We start from the raw sequence: 21,737 nt of genomic DNA, 5'->3' as shown, positions 1-21,737 counted from the left end.
GGTGGGGGGGCTGGAGGGACTTGCTGGGGGCTCTGTATGGTGGTAGCCCACTGGCTGTGGGGAGCTGTATCCTCCCAGCTAGAGATTAGGGGTGGCTCTTGAAGAAGGGGGTTGCTGGGAGGAGGGAGACCGGCAGGTCCCTGGCTGGGATAGAGAGTAATGAAGATTTTGCTGAGGGACAGACAGGGCTTGGGGTGATGTCCCCTTGTTTGTGGGGTGCGGTATCCCCCTAGCTATGGGTGGAGGTGAATCACTGGAGGGAAGGGAGGGAGGTGTTGAGGGGGCAAATAGGTTTGCGGCAGGAATGAGCACCTCCGTTGGGGACAGATCTGTGGCTGGGGGAGCAGATGGCTCTGGCTGGGGTAGAGGGCACTGGAGGGGCTCTCTTGGGAGCAGACAGGGCTCTGGGTGGAGGTATTCTCTTGGTTGAGCGGAAGGGTTTCCCCCTTCAGTTAGGGGTGGCTATGATACCCTGGAGAGAAGAGGGGCATTGGGGGGGGCAGCAAGTCTCACATTGGAGGCAGAGGGGGGTCTGGCTCTGGGAAGGATTGGGGACAGGAAAGTCCCTGGCTGGACGGGGTGTTGTGCGTGCCTCTGATTGTCCTGTATGATGAATTCGGTTCCATATCCCAGTAGAAGTTGCGAGCAGCAGAGGGCCAAGCGAGGTAGGGGCCGCACTGAGTAGTGTGCAGTGAGGCTAGACCTCCCTATTCCGGCGGGTCAAGGACTCTCTTCATGGGGGGGCTTTAGGCTGCTTCTCCCCAGCCTGGCCTGCTTTTCTCCCTGAAGATTCAGTTTCTGCCAACAGCTTCTCCCAGGTGGAGCCTCTGGAGGAGTGTGATGGGTTCCCATGACTGCACCCTCCCTGCTCCTAACCAGGGTGCTCGTGGTGACCCAGGGGATGTGGATGTGCATTTGGAGCCAGGAGCTGGAATGGCACCAAGCACACTTGTGAATGCTGGCTGGATTTGGGGAGTACTCAGTGCTAAAGTTTGACGTATCATTATACTCCTGATATTGCCAACCTCATATTAAAAAATCACGATTGGCTTAAAAATCATGAGATTTTTTTTTAATTAAACAATATTTCTTGGGTTCTTTTATTTGGTTTCTGAGCTCTTTGGGTGCACTCTGGTTGCCTTCCCAGGCTTTCTCTTCAAGTTGGAGGGCTATTTTTTAATTCCGTTCTATTATTTTAATGAAAACTGAGGTTTCTTCACACAGCCACATGACTCCAGGTGCTGCGCGTTTTAAGAATAACACTAAATATTGTTAGGTTTCAGAGTAGCAGCCGTGTTAGTCTGTATTCGCAAAAAGAAAAGGAGGACTTGTGGCGCCACAAGTGCTCCTTTTCTTTTTACTAAATGTTGTGACACTTGCAATATAATCATGAGGTGTAGCAATGCAGAACTCGCAATATATGAAATGTTTGGAGTATCCGTAGAATAACAAAATAACTATTGTATGCAATAGTCCCACAAACTCACCTTTGTTTATCTTCTTACAATTATAGTTAGAGTATGCAAAAGGGGCAGAATAGACTTGATGTAAAGGGGGTAGGCTAACAAACTAATTACTAGATAACTGTACCTGACTGCGTTGTACAGCGAGGGACAAACCTAGCTTTTAAAGTCACAGGGGAAAGGCTCAGTTCCCTCCTAAAAGTAGCCAAGTACATTGTGGTTCTGCAATCAATCCCTGAGCTGGTGTGAGCGTCATGGCAGTTATGAATGACCCCTGTCTAGGTCTGCCGAGTTTCTTTGTGAAGTTTCTTGAACGCTGTCTTCTAAAGGGGCACAGAATAAGTTTGTCCATGCCTAGGCTTTGAAAGCTAGAAAGTACAGCTATGATCAGCTAGTCTGCCTTTGAACGTCAGCCAGTGATTTCTGCCGTGGAGGAAATTATTCTTTGCCTATTAATATAAGTGACTGCTATTGAGCCCAATAATTTGTGATTGAACTTGAGCATATATTTAGACCAACACCCAGTCTTGATTTTTAAAGACTCCAAGTGATGACTAATTTATTTCCCTTAATAACTGTCCCAGTGGCTAATTAACCCTAGCTATTACATGTTGCCTCTCACCCAGGCATCTTCAGCTCTAGTTTTTTTATATCAACACTCAGTGCAAGATCAGTTTTTCTGCTGCAAATGGGCACCTGGATCTGTACTCACATAGTCTTTGGCCTGTCATGCCCATCCAGGGCATGACCGCTTCATGGCTCTCTAGGCCAATATCACACCCTCATCAGGAAGTTAAATGAAACCCAGTATTAGTGCAATGTAAGGGGGAAGACTTTAAAACGCGCACACGTTCAGGAAATCCATAATGAAGTGTCAAATGCAGACTGGGTGGAAGCGGTTGCAATTTAGTTCTGAGTTCAAACAAAGTTGCACCTGCTTACACCTAGCTTGAAGTTGGTTGAAGATTCCTAGAGCTTGATTTTGGTCTTCACGGCAGTGGCCAACAGATGTTTTTAGTTCCTTGACAGGATTTTTTTTTTTTTTAAGTCCTCTCTTCCTAGTCCTCTGTGATTACTAACAACACTATACTGTCAGAAGACTTCAAATTCCTAATCTTGGTGGAAGGTATCAGTTTAGTCTTTTGTGTTGCTATCCTTTACTGACCTTCTAATTAATTTTACAGTATTGTTAGTTTTTTTGTCCTGAATCAAAATGGTGATACCAATACAATAGAAGTAATATATTTATTCTTAGTCTTTCTGATTGTGTTTTTATTCAGCACCAAGCATGCTATCAGCACTTAAATAATAATTAATGCACTGTGGGTTTTCCAGGTACTTGTTTCCCATCAAATACAAAGCCAAATGGAAACTCTGCTACTGAGTTAAATCTGTGTTAATTTAGCTTAGTGAGCATAATGGGAAGCGCGTGGGGAGAGAGTCTTTCTCTTGGAAAATATATGGCTATTATGTCACTCCCTGCGTGTAGCCAAACCCAGGCTAATCTGATGTCACTTTCTTTTATGCAACAATGTGTGGTTAGTGAGTTAGACCAAAGGACGCTTGAACACCTGAGCTGAGGAATGTGACCTTTCCTCAGGGAGACTGAATGGAATAAGAGTTACATACAAAACTGCTGTCCAGGAAAAGAACTGAGAGGAGATGGCATATAGAATAGGGCAGGGTACAAAGGAAAGTGATGCTGCTAAGTAAAGGTATAATGGTGTTCAGGATGAGATGCAATGGCGGATTTGCTTTCTAGGGGCTAGTATTTGTGTCCTTGATGACAGGTGCACGGGATGCCTCTGTCCAATCTCAGTTACCTATATGGATTGTCTAGTCTGCTTCCTGCAGTAACTGGAAGTGCTTTTGGATGGCTAGTACATCATCCCTGAGCCTTTTCCCCCTGCCTTGGTGTCATTAATGGAACTCAGTGTTTTCTCCAGTGCTTTGGAATTGCCAGAATGAAAGACTCTTGTTTGATCTATGGGAATTCCATTGAAAAGCATCAAGACATACAGAATGGAAATACTTGAAATTAGCAACTGATGATCATGGCTTAGTTGGACTAAATGACCAATATCTGCAGGTCTCTAGTTTTCCTTTAAAAAATTAAAAACTACAGTTCAACCCTTTGTGGTTGTGTGAAGCCTTCCAAATGTAACCCCAATACAGTGTGTTTTTTTTTTCCCCCCATCATCTGCATTCAAATAACTCCAGTGCGTCTGCTTCTGTTCATAGCACCGTATTCAATAAAGCACTTCAGCACATGCTTAGCTTTAAGCACACGTGTAATCCAATCCCTGCTCAGCAAAACACTTAAATCCCCATTGACTTCCGTGGGATTTAAGCATGTGCTTAACATTACAAACATGCTCAAGTGTCCTTTTCGATAGAGATTGAATTATACTCCTGTGCTTTGCTGAATCAGGGCCATAGAGAGAGAGAGAGAGGATGGTGAAAGACTCACCTGGAACTCAGCTGACTTTTGGGGTCTGTTCTTGGCATGGCACATGGCTAATAAAACTTCCTTTTCTTAAGGGTTGTTATGAGTGGATTGACCTTTGAGCTCAGATGCTGCAGTGGCAAATGCTCTAGGAAAGCCAATACATGAGAATAAACAACTTTCTCAAGCTGTGGGAGAGTGAAATTGAAACTAGTCCTTCTTTGATATCAGCCTCCAGCTAGTAGATGGGAAAACTTATTTTTGAGCCCTCTAATGCATTTGGTAACAATACACCATGGAAAATGGGAAAATCTCTTGGGTCTAAACAACTCTGCCCAGTCTTGGTTTATCTAAAGAACCTCAAGGGGTAGGAAAGAAGGATCTCCTGTACTTAGTAATACAAAACCTGTTCCAGCTCAAGTTAGGAGAGAGGCAAAATTAATTCACACAGGAGTATCTTGGTATTAAAGTGACCACACACTTTGCATTGTAGCGCTGTCCTGTGGCATGTTTCCCCAAGTGAATGTTGTAGTTATGTGTGCTGCTAATCTCTGCACTACTGTGCAAGTATGTAAGTGGATAAAACTGGCTGCTTCCTGCATGCCACGTAGAATAGAAAGAAGGCTGTGTTGGTTGCTTTTTGGAGGGGTGGGGGTGTCATATCTGGGAAAGTAGGGAGATCCTGAGAACCATTTTCTTTTCTTGCAAGGTGTCTAGTGCATCTTTGATTCAGCTGGTTCGGAAATGTTGCAAGAATAGGCTATCTCATACTGTTTCCACCTCCTGCTTCAATGAGGAAGTGCAGATACACTGTATGTGAGAGACACTAGTATGTGTAATGTCTCACTGGATGCCTCAGCTTCAGAAGATAATGTTCTGGTCAGTCTTTATTTGATCTGAATCTCGTTGCCTGTCCCTAGCATAGTAGCTTCTGAAATGCAATGGAGACATAAAGAACATTTTGGGTTTAAAAAATTTTGTATGACGAATGCGAAGTGCTCAATACGTGGGTCTTGGGAAATTCCGTGGTCTGTGTTATACAGAAGGTCAGATCACTAAATTATCACTTGGTCCTCTCAGGCCTTCATCTATATTAGTCCAGCTTACCCAACACATGAAACCGGACGAGCGAAGAGGGTGGGGTGTTTTTTTGTGGAGGGTGTGGGAAGAAAGTGCTTGGTGCTGAAAGTATGAATTGAAGTAATAGCTGTAAAATCCACCCTGGCAAATCAATCTCTCTCTGCTCCAGGTTTAGACATAATGACTCAGCTCTCGTAGAGCATTTAAGATGTCATTTTATTTCAGACAGGATATGAGCTGTCTTTTACTCTGCCACTAGTGGTAACTGCTTCTTTTTCAGGCTGAAGTGTCTCTAACAGGTTGGTGTGTGTGTCTTTTTTGTTGGATTATAAAATCAACAAGCCACTGCATTAACTAATACTCAGGTTATGATCCATCTGAAACCGAGAAAAAGGGCTTCCTGTTTGACATGGGTGGAGCAGGTATTTCATTTTGACCAAATATCAGTGTGGTGGGTTTTTGTTGCTTAGACAAGATCTCACTGCTAAGGTAAGATGAGGAGTATCTAATTCCTTCTCATGTCCTGAGAAGTGTGGTCTTTTGTGGGGGGGGGGGGGGGGGAGGGGGGGATTTTCTTGATACTTTGCAAAAATTAACTAGTAAAAGTTCATGTTACATAGGCACTTTTGAAAATGTTATTCATGGTCTAAACCTAATTTGAGGGTATTTAGGAGCCTAAATCCCATTAACTTTCAATGTAATTTTAGGCTCCTAAGGACCAGATTTTTAAAGGTACATAGGTGCCTAAAGATGCAGATAAGCACCTAAAGGGATTTTCCAGAGCACTTAGGCTCCTAAATCCCCAAATTCCACTAGGTACCTATAGACCTTGTACAAAAATCTGGCCCTAAGTGCTTAAGTCACTTAAACGCTTCTGAAAATGTTACCCTATAGCAATAATATTCAGGATTTTAAATGGGAAGTGAATTTTTTAAATATTTTTTTTTAAATAATTCCTCAAAGTAAAAGTAAGTTTGGGCCAATAATGTCATTTTCCCCCAGGGAATCTGGCCATAAGACTTTTGCTGGAAAAATCAATCTTGTAATCTTCTGGTAGAAGAGTTTCTCTGATTACACAGCCCTCTTGTTTCTCTCAGCGAAAGCAATCTTATTTTCATAGCAGTAGGAAGGATTCATTACGGAATGTATCTTAAGTCTTCATTATTGCAAGACTTAATTTACCTGTTCAGTGTTCCTGGGAGTAGTGCTTCTGCCAACAACTTGGTCTTTTAGCGGCAAACTCTTCCTGGCCATGTATAGGCTTTGTAAGGTGCAGGTTATAAGGAGAAAATAACTACGGCATGAGGCAAAGCTCTGAGCTGCTGTGGAGTTCATTGAGCTTTATGAAAGCCAACACTTCTGATTACGTTTCAAGTGGAGTCCCAAGTGTGTGAACTGGAAACGGTGTTAAAAATACCTCTGCTTCTTACATAGTGACTGCAGAGGCTCTTTTGTTTGCGTCAGGTGAAGTTTGCTGAAGAATCCAGTTCATGCAGTTTGCTGACGTGGCTGCTGAGGCAAACCCTTCCGTGGATGGAGTTGCCACCCTGAAAGAAATCTCTCTTTAATCCTGGTTTCTTTTGTCAGCTTCTTGGGCTAACAGGAAGAAACTACTGGTGTGTGCTGTCAAAGTGGGGACTCTGCTGTGGGTTACAGTGAAGACAGGTAGTATAAACAGTGTCCATTCAGTAGGTGCAGGAAAGGAGCAAGGGATGGAACCCTGGTCTCCCAAGTCGTAGGCTAGTATCCAAACCACTGGACCATCCTTTCTCGCTAGTCCTGACTCGCCTGGATCTGCCCTTCAGATCATTCCGCAAGGCTCTTATTTATTGAGCGCTTTGGAGGCGAAGGTGTTTGATCAGAGCTGAGGTTCAGATAGGGACATGGAGAATTGTTGAAGGATGGGATTTTTGGAGAAGGGGGAGTTAGCAGCTGTATTTTTGCTTGATTGCCTGTCTCAGAATTATGTCAGGCTGCTACAGTCTCGGGTGCCCTTTTAAAAATTTTTTGGGCATTTTCTCAAAGTCCCACAAAAGTGACCAAAACAGACACCCCTGCTGAACCTTGCTGCCTCATATGTGGCCCATGGGCCATGTTCATAGAACCATAGAAATGTAGGCCTGGAAGGGACCTCGATAGGTCACCTAATCCAGTCCCCTACACTGAGGCAGGACTAAGCATTATCTAGACCATCCCTGACAGGTGTTTGTCCAACCTGTTCTTAAACATCTCCAATGACTGAGATTCCACATCATCCCTAGGGAACTTGTTCTAGTGCATTACAGTTGAGAAGTTTTTCCTAATGTTTAACCTAAATCTCCCTTGCTGCAATTTCAGCCCATCGCTTCTTGTCCTGTCCTAAGTAGATATGGAGACCAATTTCTCACCCTCCTCTTTATAACAACCTTTTATGAACTTGAAGAGTTATAATTTCCCCCCTCCGGTCTTCTCTTCTCCAGACTAAACAAACTCAATTTTTTCAATCTTTCCTCGTAGGTCGTGTTTTCTAGACCTCTAATCATTTTTGTTGCTTTTCGGCAGTTTGTCCACATCTTTCCTGAAATGTGGTTCCCAGAACTGGACGCAATACTCCAGTGGAGGCCTTATCAGTGCTGAGTAGAGCGGAAGAATTACCTCTCAGCTCTTGCTCACAACACTCCTGCTAGTACATCCCAGAATGATGGTTGGGGTGTGTGGTGTTTTTTGTTTTTTTTTTTTGCAACGGTATTTCATAGTTGACTTATATTTAGTTTGTGATCTGCTATATCCCCCAGATCCTTTTCTGCAGTACTCTTTCCTAGGTAGTCACTTCCCATTTTGTATTTGTGCAGTTGGTTATTCCTTCCTAAGTGTAGTGCTTTGCATTTGTCAGGGTTGATTTCATTCTGTTTAATTCAGACCATTTCTCCAGTTTGTCAAGATCATTCTGAATTCTAATCCTGTCCTCCAAAGCACTTGCAATCCTCCTAGCTCGGTATCACCCAAAAACATTATAAGTGTACTCTGTATGCCATTATTACTTTGAGCATTACAGTAACGCACAGATTATTTTGATTCGATGAGGCCATGGAATTGGAGAAATGGCTTGGAAATGGCTTATCAGTAGAGAAGAAAAGCTTCCCATTGACATTTCAGCAAGAAGGAGAGAATTCCTTGAAACTGCCTAACGTCGCTCATTAGTGGAGGCAGTACCCATCTAGGGGCATATTCAGCATCAATTTTATTATTTATTTGCATTATTGTAGCACCTACGAGCCCCAGTGGTGCTAGGCACTATACAAACACAGAACAGAAAGACTGTCGCTGTCCCCAAAGAACTTACAATCAGACTCAAGAATCCAAGCCTGTCTGGGTGTTCTTTCTGAGAGTTCCCAGACTCTTGAACGTGCTCCATCCACCATGACGGGCCAAAATAATCCAAATTAAGTGACCTTTCGGGCACGCTGCAAAAGATCTCTGCTTTGAGAGGGCGTCTGGAAAGGGCTGAGGATTTGCTATAACAATGAAGAGGCTCAAAGGAGTTTTTGTTGGTGGCTGGTTGACTGAGTTCCTGTTGGAATGATTGTTTTAATGCTGCTGGTACTTAATTCTATTATCTAGCGAATGTCTTAGGGGAGCTAGAGCCCTGGAGAGGAGTCTTGTATCATCATTTTAAATCTAAATAAAATCAGTAGGGAGATTAACATAAAACTGATTTCTTTGCATTAACATAAATGGGTATTTGCCAGCTTTAAATCTGTCACGGCTCATAGTGCCAGATTTCAGTCCCCAGATTCAAGAGTATGCACTGTGCAGAAAACAAAGTCAATGCTTGCTTGCTTACAGCTCTCCTGCTAAGGTGTCCTTGATCCCACAGTCCTCTTTCTAGCTAAAAGCAATGACCTCTACATCCCTGGGACAGTGATTTGAATTTTCCCTTGCCTTTAGAGATGCGGCCACTTCTCTCTTGGCACATAAAACCTCACGCAGCCAAGAAAGAACAAGAAAGCTAGAGAGAACCTTATTCAGCCCTCTGAGCTAATAGCAGGTGTCCAGTTCCACTTCAGGACATTAACCGCCTGCGTCTGTGTAATTACACAAGCTAAAAAAAGGCTAAAATATCTGGAAAGCTAAGGTGAGTAGAAAGTGGTAGAATCTGGTGAATGATGCTCTCAAAGTGTACAGGTTCCTGTTTATCTTAAGTACTTATCAGGGCCCCATTTCCATAGTATGTGAGCACCTCATAATCTTTAATGTTTATCCTCCTCATATCCCCGTGAGGCAGGACTGTAGACCTCTTTGTACAGATGGGAAAACAGAGGCACATAAATTAAGTGACATGCCCAAGGTTACAAAGGATGCCTATGGCAGAGCCTGGAATTGACTCTGAGTCTCCAGAGTCCTAGGTTAGTGTTCTAACCACTGAACCGTCCTGCCAGTGCCAGAAATATACTCATATCTAAATGGTGTGTGTGTGTGTGTGTGTGTGTAAGTTTGACACTTACTCCCTTCTGGATTGAAGTAAAGCACATATCACATTCCTATGAAAGCCCATCACTCCTAACCTGCAGATACACCTGTCTCTCTTAAAAGTCCAAATGAATCCTTGGTGCAAATAGACCCAACTCCTGGTGAAAACACCAGGAATCCTGTGCATTCAGGCTGAGGTTGAATTTCGTCCTACCGGGTGTGTAGGAATGAGTTCTACTGAGACCTCCAAACTAATATAGCCAGCCTTATGTCCCATGTTAGGTAATGATCTGATGCAACCAATCGAACTATGACTACTTACCTATTTAACCAACCTGGAATTTAAGGTGTGTGTCAACTAGCCTCCATACATGTAACTTTATTCCAGTCTCCATAGTGTCTTTCAATCCTCCCTTATCTTTGTTGTAGTGGGAAATAAATATCAGGGTTCTGTAGTACATAATAAAACAGTGTGTGTATTATATAGTATTGTACATCTTCCGTAAATGGGTCTGAAAATATAAAGTCTTTCAGTTGCCTTGAGGCCAGCATGAAATTAGTTTTGATCTTTATCCATGACTCTTAGATCTGGGGAAAACTGAGAGGGGATGTAACAATTTTCAAGTATGTAGAAGGTTGTTACAAGGAGGAGAAAGGAAAAACATTTTTTCTTAACCTCTGAGGATAGGACAAGAAGCAATGGGCTTAAATTGCAGCAAGGGTGGTTTAGGTTGGACATCAGGAAAAACTTTCTAACTGTCAAGGTGGTTAAGCACTGTAATAAATTGCCTAGGGAAGCTGTGGAATCTCCATCATTGGAGATTTTTAGGAGTAGATTAGACAAACACCTGTCAGGGATGGTCTAGATAATTAGTCCTGCCACGAGTGCAGGGGACTGGACTAGATGACCTCTCGGGGTCCCTTCCAGTTCTATGATTCTATGATCAAGCAAAATAGTCTGCTTTGGAATTCTGTCATTAAATTAGGGAGTGGGTCTTCAAACCTGGTGGTGAGATTCAAAAAAGTTTGGATAATGTTTTTTGTTTCCATTTTTAATATTTACTGAAGCTGCTGTTTTAAGTACAGGACTGGACAAGAAATTGCTAAAATACTCCGAGATGGGCTGCTGTCATGGTCTATCCAGCATGATCCGAAGCAGAAAATACTGGAAAATCTCATAAGAACAAACTCGTGAGATTTCAGCCCAGCTTTGCAGACCCAAGAGATTTGGATAGTCCAGAGAAACAACCAAAATCTCCACATGTAGAATGTGTCCAAGATATTGGAACTAATATTCCACACTGGAGCTGACTGAATGTTTTGCAACAGAACGTTTTCCCGTTTGGAAAATGCCAATTAGTGAAAAGCGAAACATTCTGTGAGAACATGTTGGTTTTTGTGTGGTTTTTAAAAAAAAAAATCAAAACAAAGCATTTTGATAACATTTTGATTTTTTACTTTAAAACTACTTTTCATTTCAAAATGTATGTTATGTTCTAAATTTCAATATCACTTTTTCAAAAGTCAAAGTTGAAACAAAATATTTCAATTGACCTGAAGCTCTTTTTTCCCCCCAAAATTTCATTTGGCTGGAAATTTCTAAATTCATGGTTTTGTTCTGATTGGGAATGAAAACACATTTGAAAATTAGTAGAATTTCCCAGGAAATGGAAGGCCCTGTTCCCCCAATGACTACCCCACACACACACTGCCAGTGGATCACAACAATTCCAAGGAGTCATGTCTCCTCTCTTACCTCTCAAATGAAATGATCTATTCACATTGTACCGAGAATAAATTCCATCTGCTAGGTTCTTTATCAGTGGCATGTTAGTGAGGTGATCATGAGTTTATAGTAATAGAGTTCATACATATTTCTTTTTTTTCCCCAGGTTTGGAAAAGGACATCAAATGGCCATGGAATAGCCAAAGAACGTAAGACCCTGAAATGCACATAACTCTAACTTAGTGGGGACTTTGAGAAACATCCCTGAAGATGAGGTTATTCCGGCGAAATTATGGCCCATTGAAGCTAGCTTTGGTGGGTGTGGTCTTTGTGATCTTCCTCTTCATAATACAGAAGGATGTTGGGAATGGGGACCACACCGAGGAGCCCTGGCTGAAAAACATTGTCGAGAAGAAAGACCAAGTGATTGACATGATGATGGGGGCAGTAAATAACATTCGCGACTCGATGCCAAAGCTACAGATCCGGGCTCCGGCTCAGCAAGAGGTGCCTTTGCAGAGCAGCAAGTCCTGCCTTCCAGGCTACTATACCCCAGCTGAACTGAAACCGCTGATGGAGCGACCGTCCCAAGACCCCAACAGCCCAGGAGCTGAGGGCAAAGCTTTTAAAAAGGACCAGTGGACACAGCAGGAGACCAAGGAGAAGGAGCGCGGCTATGAGAAGCACTGCTTTAATGCCTTTGCCAGCGACCAGATCTCTCTCCAAAGGGCGTTGGGACCTGACAGCCGACCTCCAGAGTAAGAACTCCCCTTTCCTCCTCTGATGCCTGATGTAAAAAGCAGCACAAAAATCAGTACCGCAGGAGAGATGGGATCTGTAAACCAAGTCTTGGACTGAGGCCACATCTACACACACAAGTTGCACCACTGTAACTTAAATCTGCTTTTTAAACCCATGTAAACTTTAATTTGGGTTCACATTAATATGTTCCTAACTGATTTAAGTTAAACTAAAATAAGAATGGCCATGTGGCCCTTTGCACCTGCTTAACTAAATCGCTTTAAAGTAACACCTGAAAGTTGCACTGGTTTCAACTGATGGAGACCTGCTCTAGATCCAGTGGAGAGGGGAAGTCTTTGATTGCTATCCTCTCCAGAGCCTGATTCTTCGCTGACTTGCATTTTATCATTTATATTTGTGCACAATGAATGTGAAAAATGTTACACCCATTTCGCCCAGGTGTAAATGATGACACGAGTGCAAGGCAAGGGAGAGTTATAGTTGAGGTTTCTTTTTTCAAAGCAAGCCAGAGGAATTAACCTCACATCTTCCAATTTAAGAGCATGGAAGATGTGTGGACTGCATTAAAAAGTCTCACCCCCATCTCTGCAGTCTGAGTGTTCTCTGCATTACAGCAGTGACACAATAGGGTTTTTTTTAAGTTCTCTAAGCTTCAGAAAACTCACGCTTTATCTAGCATCTTTCCTTTCTTAGGCCATCGCTAGGATTTTTACTGTAGCTATTACAGGGTCCGGGCAGCTAGTTTGAGTCTCATTGACATTTCATTTGCTTTTCAGTTTTGATTTTAGGTGTAGCCTGGCATTCCCTTCCTTCTTAGATAATCAATCACAAACGCCACCAAAATGTTTTTCTGAAAAGGGTTTTTTTTAATGTTAAACCCATGTATATAGAACTTGCGCCGTTCCTTTCACAGACAGCTGCATCTCTACTTCTCATTTGAATGCTAAAGTTGCTACCGCAAGCCGTAAATATTTGCCAGGGTAGATGAGGTTCTGAATGGACACACGCCCTAACTCATGGCATTGTTTCAGAAAAGTTCTATTGTGCATTGTCCATGAGGTGAATTTAGTTACTGAAACAAACTCCCCTAGATGCAGAGTCATTGCAACTCCCAGATCTGCAGCTGAGTATCTCGGCTAAGTTCCACACTCTGAGACATCCAGCATCCTCCCATTGACCTGTGGCAGTTGCACACATATGCTGGAGGGCAGAGTTCAGCCCGTAGGCACCAGTCCAGCTTGGTATATGTGGGTAGAGCCAGGTGTGTGAGAGATTTCCAGGGGCCTGTCTCGATTACAGAAGTTACACTTGTGCAACTAAATCAGCTGTACCTGAATGTGAATGAATCGAAAGCGGTTTAATCTAGGTTTAAATCAGTTTAAGTGCCTCTATATAAGTGGCTTGCACTAGTATATCTAGATTGGTCTTTTTCTTTTTTCCATTTGTTACCCCAGTGCAACTTTTGCAGCGTAGACTAGGTCTATGCCCGACAAGGATTAAAGTCAGGGAGAACGCTGATTTAGCTAACTGCCTTATCTAGGACTGGCCAGTTACTGATGTGAAATAGTCCCTATCCACATGATTGCTTGACTGAGTTTTATGGAGGGGTTTTTTTTATAACAAGACTCTGGGGTTTTTATTCGGTCTTTTAGTTGTGTATCGTACATTCATTTGCCTTTCCAGGCCTTGATCTTCCTCGGGTAGAATTCTAGTTCCTTGCCTTCCAGAATATAGCCGTCTGCTCGGCCACACTGTCCAGGTCTGGAGGCGAGGCAAGCAAGCAGCTTTCCCTGCTGGAATTGCTCCTCCAGGGTTGCTGCTGATCTTGGCGTTGTTCTTCCGCTCGTTATATTTCTTCTGGATCTTCTTTGAACACTTCTTGTTTAAGATTTCCTCCTCTTCAGGAGTCAGTTTAGCACCCTTCTTGCGTCCGAGGGGCAAGGCATAGTGGGCTTCATACCACTGTGGTATGGGGTGCTGTCAATGAGAACGATGCAGTTCTTCACCAGGGTCTTTGTCCGCACCAGCTCATTGTTGGAACCATTGTAGACCACATCAATGATTCTGGTCTTGTGGGTGCAGCATTCAGAGCCCCAAGAGAAGTTGCCAACATCCAGGGAATACTGAGAGACTGTGGCCATAGTTTGACTACCAGCTCTGATTAGTAGGCACCATTGGGACAAAGGGAGATCACAAGAAATCTCCCTACAGCAGACTTAAAGTGAAAGCCTAGGGCGCTAATTCTTTCCTTCCGCCCTCCTCTTCTGTCTCCTTCCTCCTGCTGCCCTTTGTTAAAAACCAGCCAACATAAGTCTCCCAGTGCAGATATAGACCTCCCATTAAAGAAAAAGAAGTCTGCCTACTTCAAAAACACTTAATTCCCTGTTCTCAGACTGCCCTTGGCTTTGATCGATTTTTTTCCCTTTATTCCTTGGAAGCCCTGCCCTAATTTTCTTAGCTGAGTGGAACAGCCCCCTACCTTCCTGCTATGGCTAAAGGAGTCAAATGTGCCAGACTTGGCTTGACCTTCCTGTGGTCTCAAGCCAGGCACTCTGAGACTTCAGCCTGCCCCATTGCCGGGAGGTGGGTTAGGAAAGGCTTTATAGGGAGGGCATCCAAGAAAACAGCTTTGAATAGTGGTTCGAAGCCCAGACCCAGTTTGCAGACTGTTTCCCCCAGCAGGTAATTATCTTTGCCTAGCAGGTGTGGCTATGACAATGGAAGGTCGCTGAGTTCTGGAAGAGAAAAGCACAGGAACGGTATTCAGTCAACCGAAAAGGAATAAACCAATTTAAATGAATGTGAAAAGCACTCCAGAACCGAAACATAAATCGGCTAGCTAGAGAAATTGGCTCTGCTGCTCAGCTGGAAGGGGCCGTCATTGTTTGATTTCAAGGCCGACGCAAAGCCTGATCTGCCATGTGGAACGCTTCCCCTTTTGATGTGCAGCTGAAGTATGTAGGATGTAAGAGGGCCGTTCACACGCCCTCCAGAAAGTTCAGAACAGGGCTCGCATGCAGTTGAGTCAAAAGAGAGGGTTGGGTTTTTGGGGTTTTTTTTTCCCACGCTAGCCCCAAAGTATTTCAAGACTTGTTTTGGTGCCATCCTTAAGAGCAGCCTATCCCAAATGTCATGGATATTGAACTGGCTGTAGCTAGGAGCTAACTATTTTCTTATTCCAAAAAGAGTACAATTCTATTTACATATTCTCATACGTATACTATTTACATATGCATTGTATTGACTGAACAGTGAAAGATTTTCAGATGTATAGTAACTTTGGGATACCTGAAGTGGAACCTTAAAGGGACCAGATTCTTCCCACCCCTCTTCAAACAATGTTGAGCACTTGCTATCGGAAAATCAGGCCACTTTAAAAGGTTTCCTCTTAGGCGCCCAAAAGCTCTAGACATGTGGGAGGAGGGGTGTGAGGGCACTAGCCTAGGACTCAGGAGAGCTGGGTTCTAGTCCCTGCTTTGTCAGAGACTTCCTGTGTGACTTTGGGCAAGTCACTTAATATGTCTGTACCTCAGTTCCCGTCTGTACCTCAGTTCCCATCTGTACAGTGGAGTGTTGGCAGGCTAAACAGACTAAAAGACAGAGGTGCTCCAATGCTAAAGTAACAGAGGGCATGGAGGATGGGCACTTTGGCGAAGCTTAAACCTTGGAGGTTGCAGCCTGGCTGTCTAAGTGCTTTAGGAACCTGGTTTAAACACATTGACTCACTTCGCAGTGATTGTTAAGGGGGTTTGTAAACCTTTCCCACTGGAGGAGCGGGGTTGGAAACAGGATGTAGAGCCAAGCCCACGTTGAGAGAAGATACAAATGAAATGGGATGGCTATAGGACGGCCTACAGGAAGGGAAGGAGTCTCTGTCTGTTTGGCAAAAACCGCCACCATGTTTGTCACTGAACCTTCCCCTCTGGTTGGTTGTGTTGGAGAAGCTGTGAATTGAGTGAACCACTGAAAAATGAGGTTCCCTCTCAGTCCGGAGTGATTCTTCAGTGCAAGCTTCTCCTCCCACTGCACCTGTTCCATACATACACATTTTCAGAGCTCAGCTCCCGTCATGGCTGCTAAGTGGCCTTGCACATTAATGAGAAAAGATGCCCTTCTATTAATTACTTACATTGCAGTCGTTCCTGGGAGCCCCACTCATGGTCTCTGTCCCCAAAAGCTTGGCAATCTAAGTATAAGGCGTGATGAGGGCTGGATATTGTCTCTGAATATTGGGGATTAAACATCTCGGTAAAGAAATATCAGGAGATGTTCAACTTGCCACTGGGGAGCATCACCCATGTTGGATTATGCACTGCAAATATGCATGTGAAGATGTCCTGACTGGGTCCACTGCTGGGAGTGAGTGGGGGAATAGAATTGGTTGGGAATCTTTGACTAAACGATTTTTCGTCAGAAAATGTCAATGCATTGACACCCCTTTTTTTTCAGAAATGCATCCATCTTGATGACCCTTTGGTTAGGGCACCCAGCTAGGGTTTGGGAGACCTAGCTTCAAATCCCTGCTCTGAATCAGGGACTTGGGCCTGGGGGAACATGGATCCCTGCTTTGCCTGGTTTAGAACAGTGATATGAACCTGGTTGTCCCATATCCCAGGGGAGCACTAACCACTGGGCTGTCCTGAGGCAGGTCTCATTTTTTGAGAAACTTAGCAAAAGGTCTCTGTTTTCTCCGGTTGTAGAAGGAGAACTTTTTTGAACTCTTGAATCTTTGCAGGACAGGAAAACCTGCCCAGCTCTATCTGGGTCTTCTGAATCTAACCACACAGGCTGCTTGAGCTAAAAGATCAGGCCTGCGAGCTTGTAGACAGTAGCAGACCCATAAAGCGGTGAGGTCCAGGCTCTCGAGGGCGACTAAGCCAAGAGCAGCCAGGGCATTACAGACGCACTCACTAACTAGGCTCAATTTCTCTCGTAGGTGCATTGATCAGAAGTTCAAGCGCTGCCCGCTGTTGCCCACCACCAGTGTCATCATCGTGTTTCATAACGAGGCCTGGTCCACCTTGCTCCGCACTGTGTACAGCGTCCTGCACTCCTCCCCTGCCATCTTACTAAAGGAGATCATTTTGGTGGACGACGCCAGCACAGATGGTGAGTTAGGGCCTTGGAACTAGTTGAGGGAAGCAGAGTCTGAAATGGGAAGAGTCTCTGGGGGGTCTCCTGCTCCCTCTCCCCAGTACCATTGTAATTTAGGTACCTCATCACCGTATCTCATGGACATTAAAGGATTTAACCCTTGCAGCAGCCCTCCTGAGAGATGGCACTGGGGCGCAGAATAGATTAAGTGACTTGCCCAAGGTCACGCGCACAATCTGTGTCTGAGCCCAGTATTGAAACCAGGTCTCTGGAGTCTCAGTGCAGTGCTCTGTCTACGAAGCCTCCTTCCTGAGCACTGGCCTGCTAAACCCAGGGTTGTAAGTTCAATCCTTGAGGGGGCCATTTAGGGATCGGGGGCAAAAATTGGGGATTGGTCCTGCTTTGAGCAGGGGGTTGGACTAGATGACCTCCTGAGGTCCCTTCCAATCCTGATATTCTATGATTCTACACAGCAATCTCTTAGATCCCTGGCTGCTAAAAGGCCCCTTCCCTCCCACTGGAAGGCTGGGGCCTGGTTTCTCAGTTACTTTTCCTGCATGTGGAGCAGGGCTTAAATAGGATTGGCATGGGGGGAAACTCCCTTTATTCCAGGACTGTGCAGGAGCCAACCCAGTTCCTGGTGTAAGCTAGAGCAGCCCTGGGAAGTAGAGCATATAGAATAGCCATGGTGCATGCACTGTACATGTGCCCCTATACTGGGGGCTGGCAGCAGCATTGATGTAGAGCTCTTATTAGCTCTATTGGCTAGAGAAGCTGCCTGTGCAAAGGACTCTCTTAGTGGGGCTGTTCTGCACCTGCTTAAAAGCCATAGCCGCCCAACAAGGGATTTACTTTATGGGCCTGATTCCAAGTTACATTAAGAGCTCTAACCTCTGATGCTGGCCTCTAGTTAGTCTCAAGTGGCTTCTCTTTCAGCTTCTGTGATGCACAGCTGGGTGTGAAAATGAGACAAGTCCACCTGCAGAAAGGTACTCAAGGAAACTTAACCATACAGCACCGTCTATTGCACCAAACTCAAGTGAAACTGGTCATCAAAGGGCCAAAGAGAGCTCTGTCCCTAAAAGCCTTCCAGCACAATTGCAAATAATTCCCATTAAACTACAAGGACGTTCCCTCGGGGCGGTGAGGCTGGAATTTTTGATCGGCCAGCAAAAAGGGGGAAAAAAAACTCAGCGCATGCAGCTGACAGTATTAAAGAAATGGTGAGAGATGACTCCAATAATAGTGAGCTAATTTCCACCCAGCAGCAACAAAATTGTTCCCAAGGTGCCAGCTTTTTTCCAAGCTGGGCTGCAAAGAGTTGATTCCCAGACAAGACCCAGCCCACCAGAGGGGACTCGGCTAAAACAAGAGTGCTGGAGTTCCTAGTGGTTCAGCCAGGGAAAGCTTCCAATAAGGTTACCCCAGAAGAGCTGCTTCCCACTGTCCCTGGGGGTCCTGTTCTGCATATTACTGCAACATGCATGCACAGCAAGCCTCATTAAGGCATGCATCCCTGAGGGGGCAGGAAGGGAGAGGGGGCAGGCCTCCCGATTGTTCTCCAGTCTCGGCCCTTTAATTTTTTTTCTGTAGCTGTTTTCAGGGCTTTATTGCAACCTAACTTGACCCATCTGTAACAGACGCAGTAGCATCTGCCTGAGATTGCAGAGAGCCTGAAACAATAACTCAGACGTGTGAACTGCCCCATTCGCTTCAGCTGGTGCTGACTTGGGTGATACTTGAAATATCAATGCTGTTAAGGGCTTTGCTGCTTGCCAAAGCGTGAAAGGAGAGGAAGTATTCTGTTCGGAAGAGCTACAGAATCTATTCTGTCTATTTTGGGCCTTTAACAAGAAGTGCCAGATTTTGAAGGGGGTTAGTTCCACTTTCCTCAAAGGAAGCTTAGTTCCCAAATGTCTGTGGAATGCTGGGTTAATTATGGATGGCATATTCCACTGATGAAGTCTGCTCAGCAATTGGCAAATGAGCTAGGCTATGTAACGCTCCCTGGAAAGGAGACTTGCAAACTTCATTTTTCTTTTGGGCAGGTGAAATGAGTCACAGGTTCCTACCTATGATTGTGGAGGCGGGGGCTAGGGAGTGAAGGTCCTATTTTTGGCCTAGAAATCCTGACCAGGCCTTATTTTAGGTTAAATGCCGCTTTCAATTTCCACATGTAGGGGAGGTACAATTCCAAAGAGTTGGTAACATTCAGATGATCCCCTTTGTATATGTGGCGGATTCCTTGATTCTTCCCCTTGGTTGCACTGACTTCTGGGTTTGTTTGGTTTGATTGTTTGTTTGTTTTGTTTTGTTTTGTTTTTTTTTTAAATCTGGTCTCTGCACATACCTGTCTGCAAGTAACAACCTGGGAACCCCTCCCACATCCTGTAAACAGAACACATTATGCTTTCCATCCTTGGCAATTACTCACTTGCAAGGCAAGCTGCCATTTAGTGATCTAAAGTAGTTGCAACCAAGGCAAACTAATCACATGGTTCAGCATCAGATCTGCCTGCAGCTTAGATCTCAGAGAAGATCAGGCTTTGACCAAATGGTGGGGATAAACAAATATCTTCAGTTTGCTGCATGTGAATGGGCAGCCAGAGACTTCCACACAGTGCAAAGCCAGTGTGGAAGCGAGGGTTGCCACCTTTCTAATTGCTAGTAACTGGATCCCTGAGGCCCTGCCCCTTGCTCCACCTCTTCTAAGAGGCACTGCCCCCATCACTTGCTCCTCTCTTTTCCCCCCTCACTCACTGGATCATCTCTACTTCCCTCCCCACCCCTGGCTGGGCTCCCTCATCTCCCGGGCTGGGCCAGGAGCTGCTGCAGGTAGGAGCTGGGCCCAGCTGAGCGAGGTGGATTAATGACACAGCGCCTCCGCAGCCCCACGGTAACCGGACTTTTGGTGTCCAGTCAGGACATCTGACCAGACGCTGCCAGGTCCCCTTTTCGACTGGACTTTCCAGTTTAAAAAACAGGCACCTGGCAACCCTAAATGGCACCCAGACACAGAAGCCAAAAACAGGACTGTCGGGATAAAACCCAGACAGGTGACAACCCTAACTCCCTTTTGAGCATCATATAGGGCTGAGGGGTCCTTCGTTTGGGGATCTGTGTTTATATAAACACCATGTGGGCATAGATAGAGAAGAGGTGAAGTTTATATTATGATTTGCTTTACTCTGTTTGCGGGGTGGCTTTATTGCATTGTTTTCATTTGTATTATGGTAGGACCTAGAAGCTCCAAGCCCCACTATGCTAAATGCTGTGTAGACAGACCCTGTGCATGTGGGGATGTGACTGTAGCCCATATAAACATACCCGAGGTGGCTTTAATTGATCTACCTCGCACACCGATAATAGTGAAGCTGTGGCTGTACGAGCCTGCCTGGGATCCTGAGTGCAGGCTTGGACTGCGGCCATTCTCTGCCGTTGGTACCAAGGGCGCTACATTAAAGCTAGCACAAGTATGGATACACATGCTGCAATCGCACCTCTGACTGCAGTGTAGCTAGATCCATAGTAAGACACAGACCCTTCCCTGAAGAGCTTATCGTCTAAAAGCATAAAACAAAGGGTGAGTGGGGAAACTGAGGTAGGAAGTGAATCACCCATGGCAGGGCCAGAAATAGAACCTAGGTCTGCTGAATGACTCTGTCCAGTGTCCTAGCTGAACGTTACCACCCCCATGTCCACCAGCAGGCAGGCTGGTTAAAAAGTTTGGCGAGAGGACAGGTATGTGCCATGTGTGGCGATTCCCGCTCGGTGCTCAGAAGAAGTTTAAATTTTGCAACATGGGATGCGCTCTTTGTTGTTACACTCTTCAGGTAAGTGTTCCTCCATGCACCAATAATGGACCCCTCGTGCTGACAATGCAAACAAAATCAAGTCAGTTGGCTGATGCATGTCCCCTGCTAATCCAGAGATGTTTCCAGCCTCCAATGACCTCTCTACGCTCTTAATGTAATGGGTGAAAAACTGGATCTCCCTAAAGGCAGACCTGGCATTTGACACTTTAGCACTTGGTTATAAAGCTTCCAACTTCTCTTTATCAGTGGATCTCCTTTCCCGCTCACCACCCAGCCTGTTTAAAAGAGTGCTGTAGACTGTCCTGTGAAATATCATGTCTCGTGTGCAGTTTTTATGTGCTATCCAGTCGCCTTGCTAGCTCAATGGCCTCTATTGTGCTGGTGTCTTTTTATCCTGGGGAAAAGGATGTTGATAGGATGGCGAAGGCTTTATTTTCTTTCAGCACCAAGTAGGACTACATTTCCCCCCCCCACCCCCCCAACTGCATCACCCACTTTACAGCCCAATTCTGTTGCGGATGGTTTTTACCAGCTCGGTTAGCTTCCTGCATTTTAGCAGCAATTGTTATTTATTACAGGAGCACCAAGCGGCTTCCCCATGGCACTAGGTGCTGTACAAACCGTGAAAAAGGCCCTGCCCCACAGAGCTTAGTCTAAATAGACTAGTGAAAGGACTGGAGGAGAAACAAAAAGGCGCAGAGCAGGGAAGCGACTCTCCCAGCTGGCCAGAAAAGCTGGGGAAGGAATCCTGACCGGCAGGCCAACGAACTTTGCAAAACCTGCTTGAACGTGGATTGTGCTTTCTGTTCTGCCACCGTTTCCTGTTGTGGCCCAGGCGCTGGAGCTGTGGACTCCGTCGTAACCAGTAACTTGAGTGCCTTTTCCACAGCTGCTTTGCTCTG

General features: G+C 44.9%; 1 protein-coding gene across 1 annotated transcript in view; it reads left to right on the top strand.

Moving 5' to 3' along the window:
* The window catches only part of GALNT6 (polypeptide N-acetylgalactosaminyltransferase 6), a 42,892-nt gene that overhangs the window by 859 nt on the left and 20,296 nt on the right, over nucleotides 1-21,737 (top strand). Inside the window, exons 2-3 of the mRNA XM_074935271.1 lie at nucleotides 11,331-11,922; nucleotides 16,863-17,035. Of these exons, the coding sequence (XP_074791372.1) occupies nucleotides 11,435-11,922; nucleotides 16,863-17,035 (661 nt within the window). The 5' untranslated portion in view covers nucleotides 11,331-11,434. The remainder of the gene's footprint in view (nucleotides 1-11,330; nucleotides 11,923-16,862; nucleotides 17,036-21,737) is intronic.

Source organism: Natator depressus, chromosome 20 (genome assembly GCF_965152275.1).
Source record: "Natator depressus isolate rNatDep1 chromosome 20, rNatDep2.hap1, whole genome shotgun sequence".
Lineage (NCBI taxonomy): Eukaryota > Metazoa > Chordata > Testudines > Cheloniidae > Natator > Natator depressus.
This window is presented reverse-complemented; position numbering and strand designations above follow the sequence as displayed.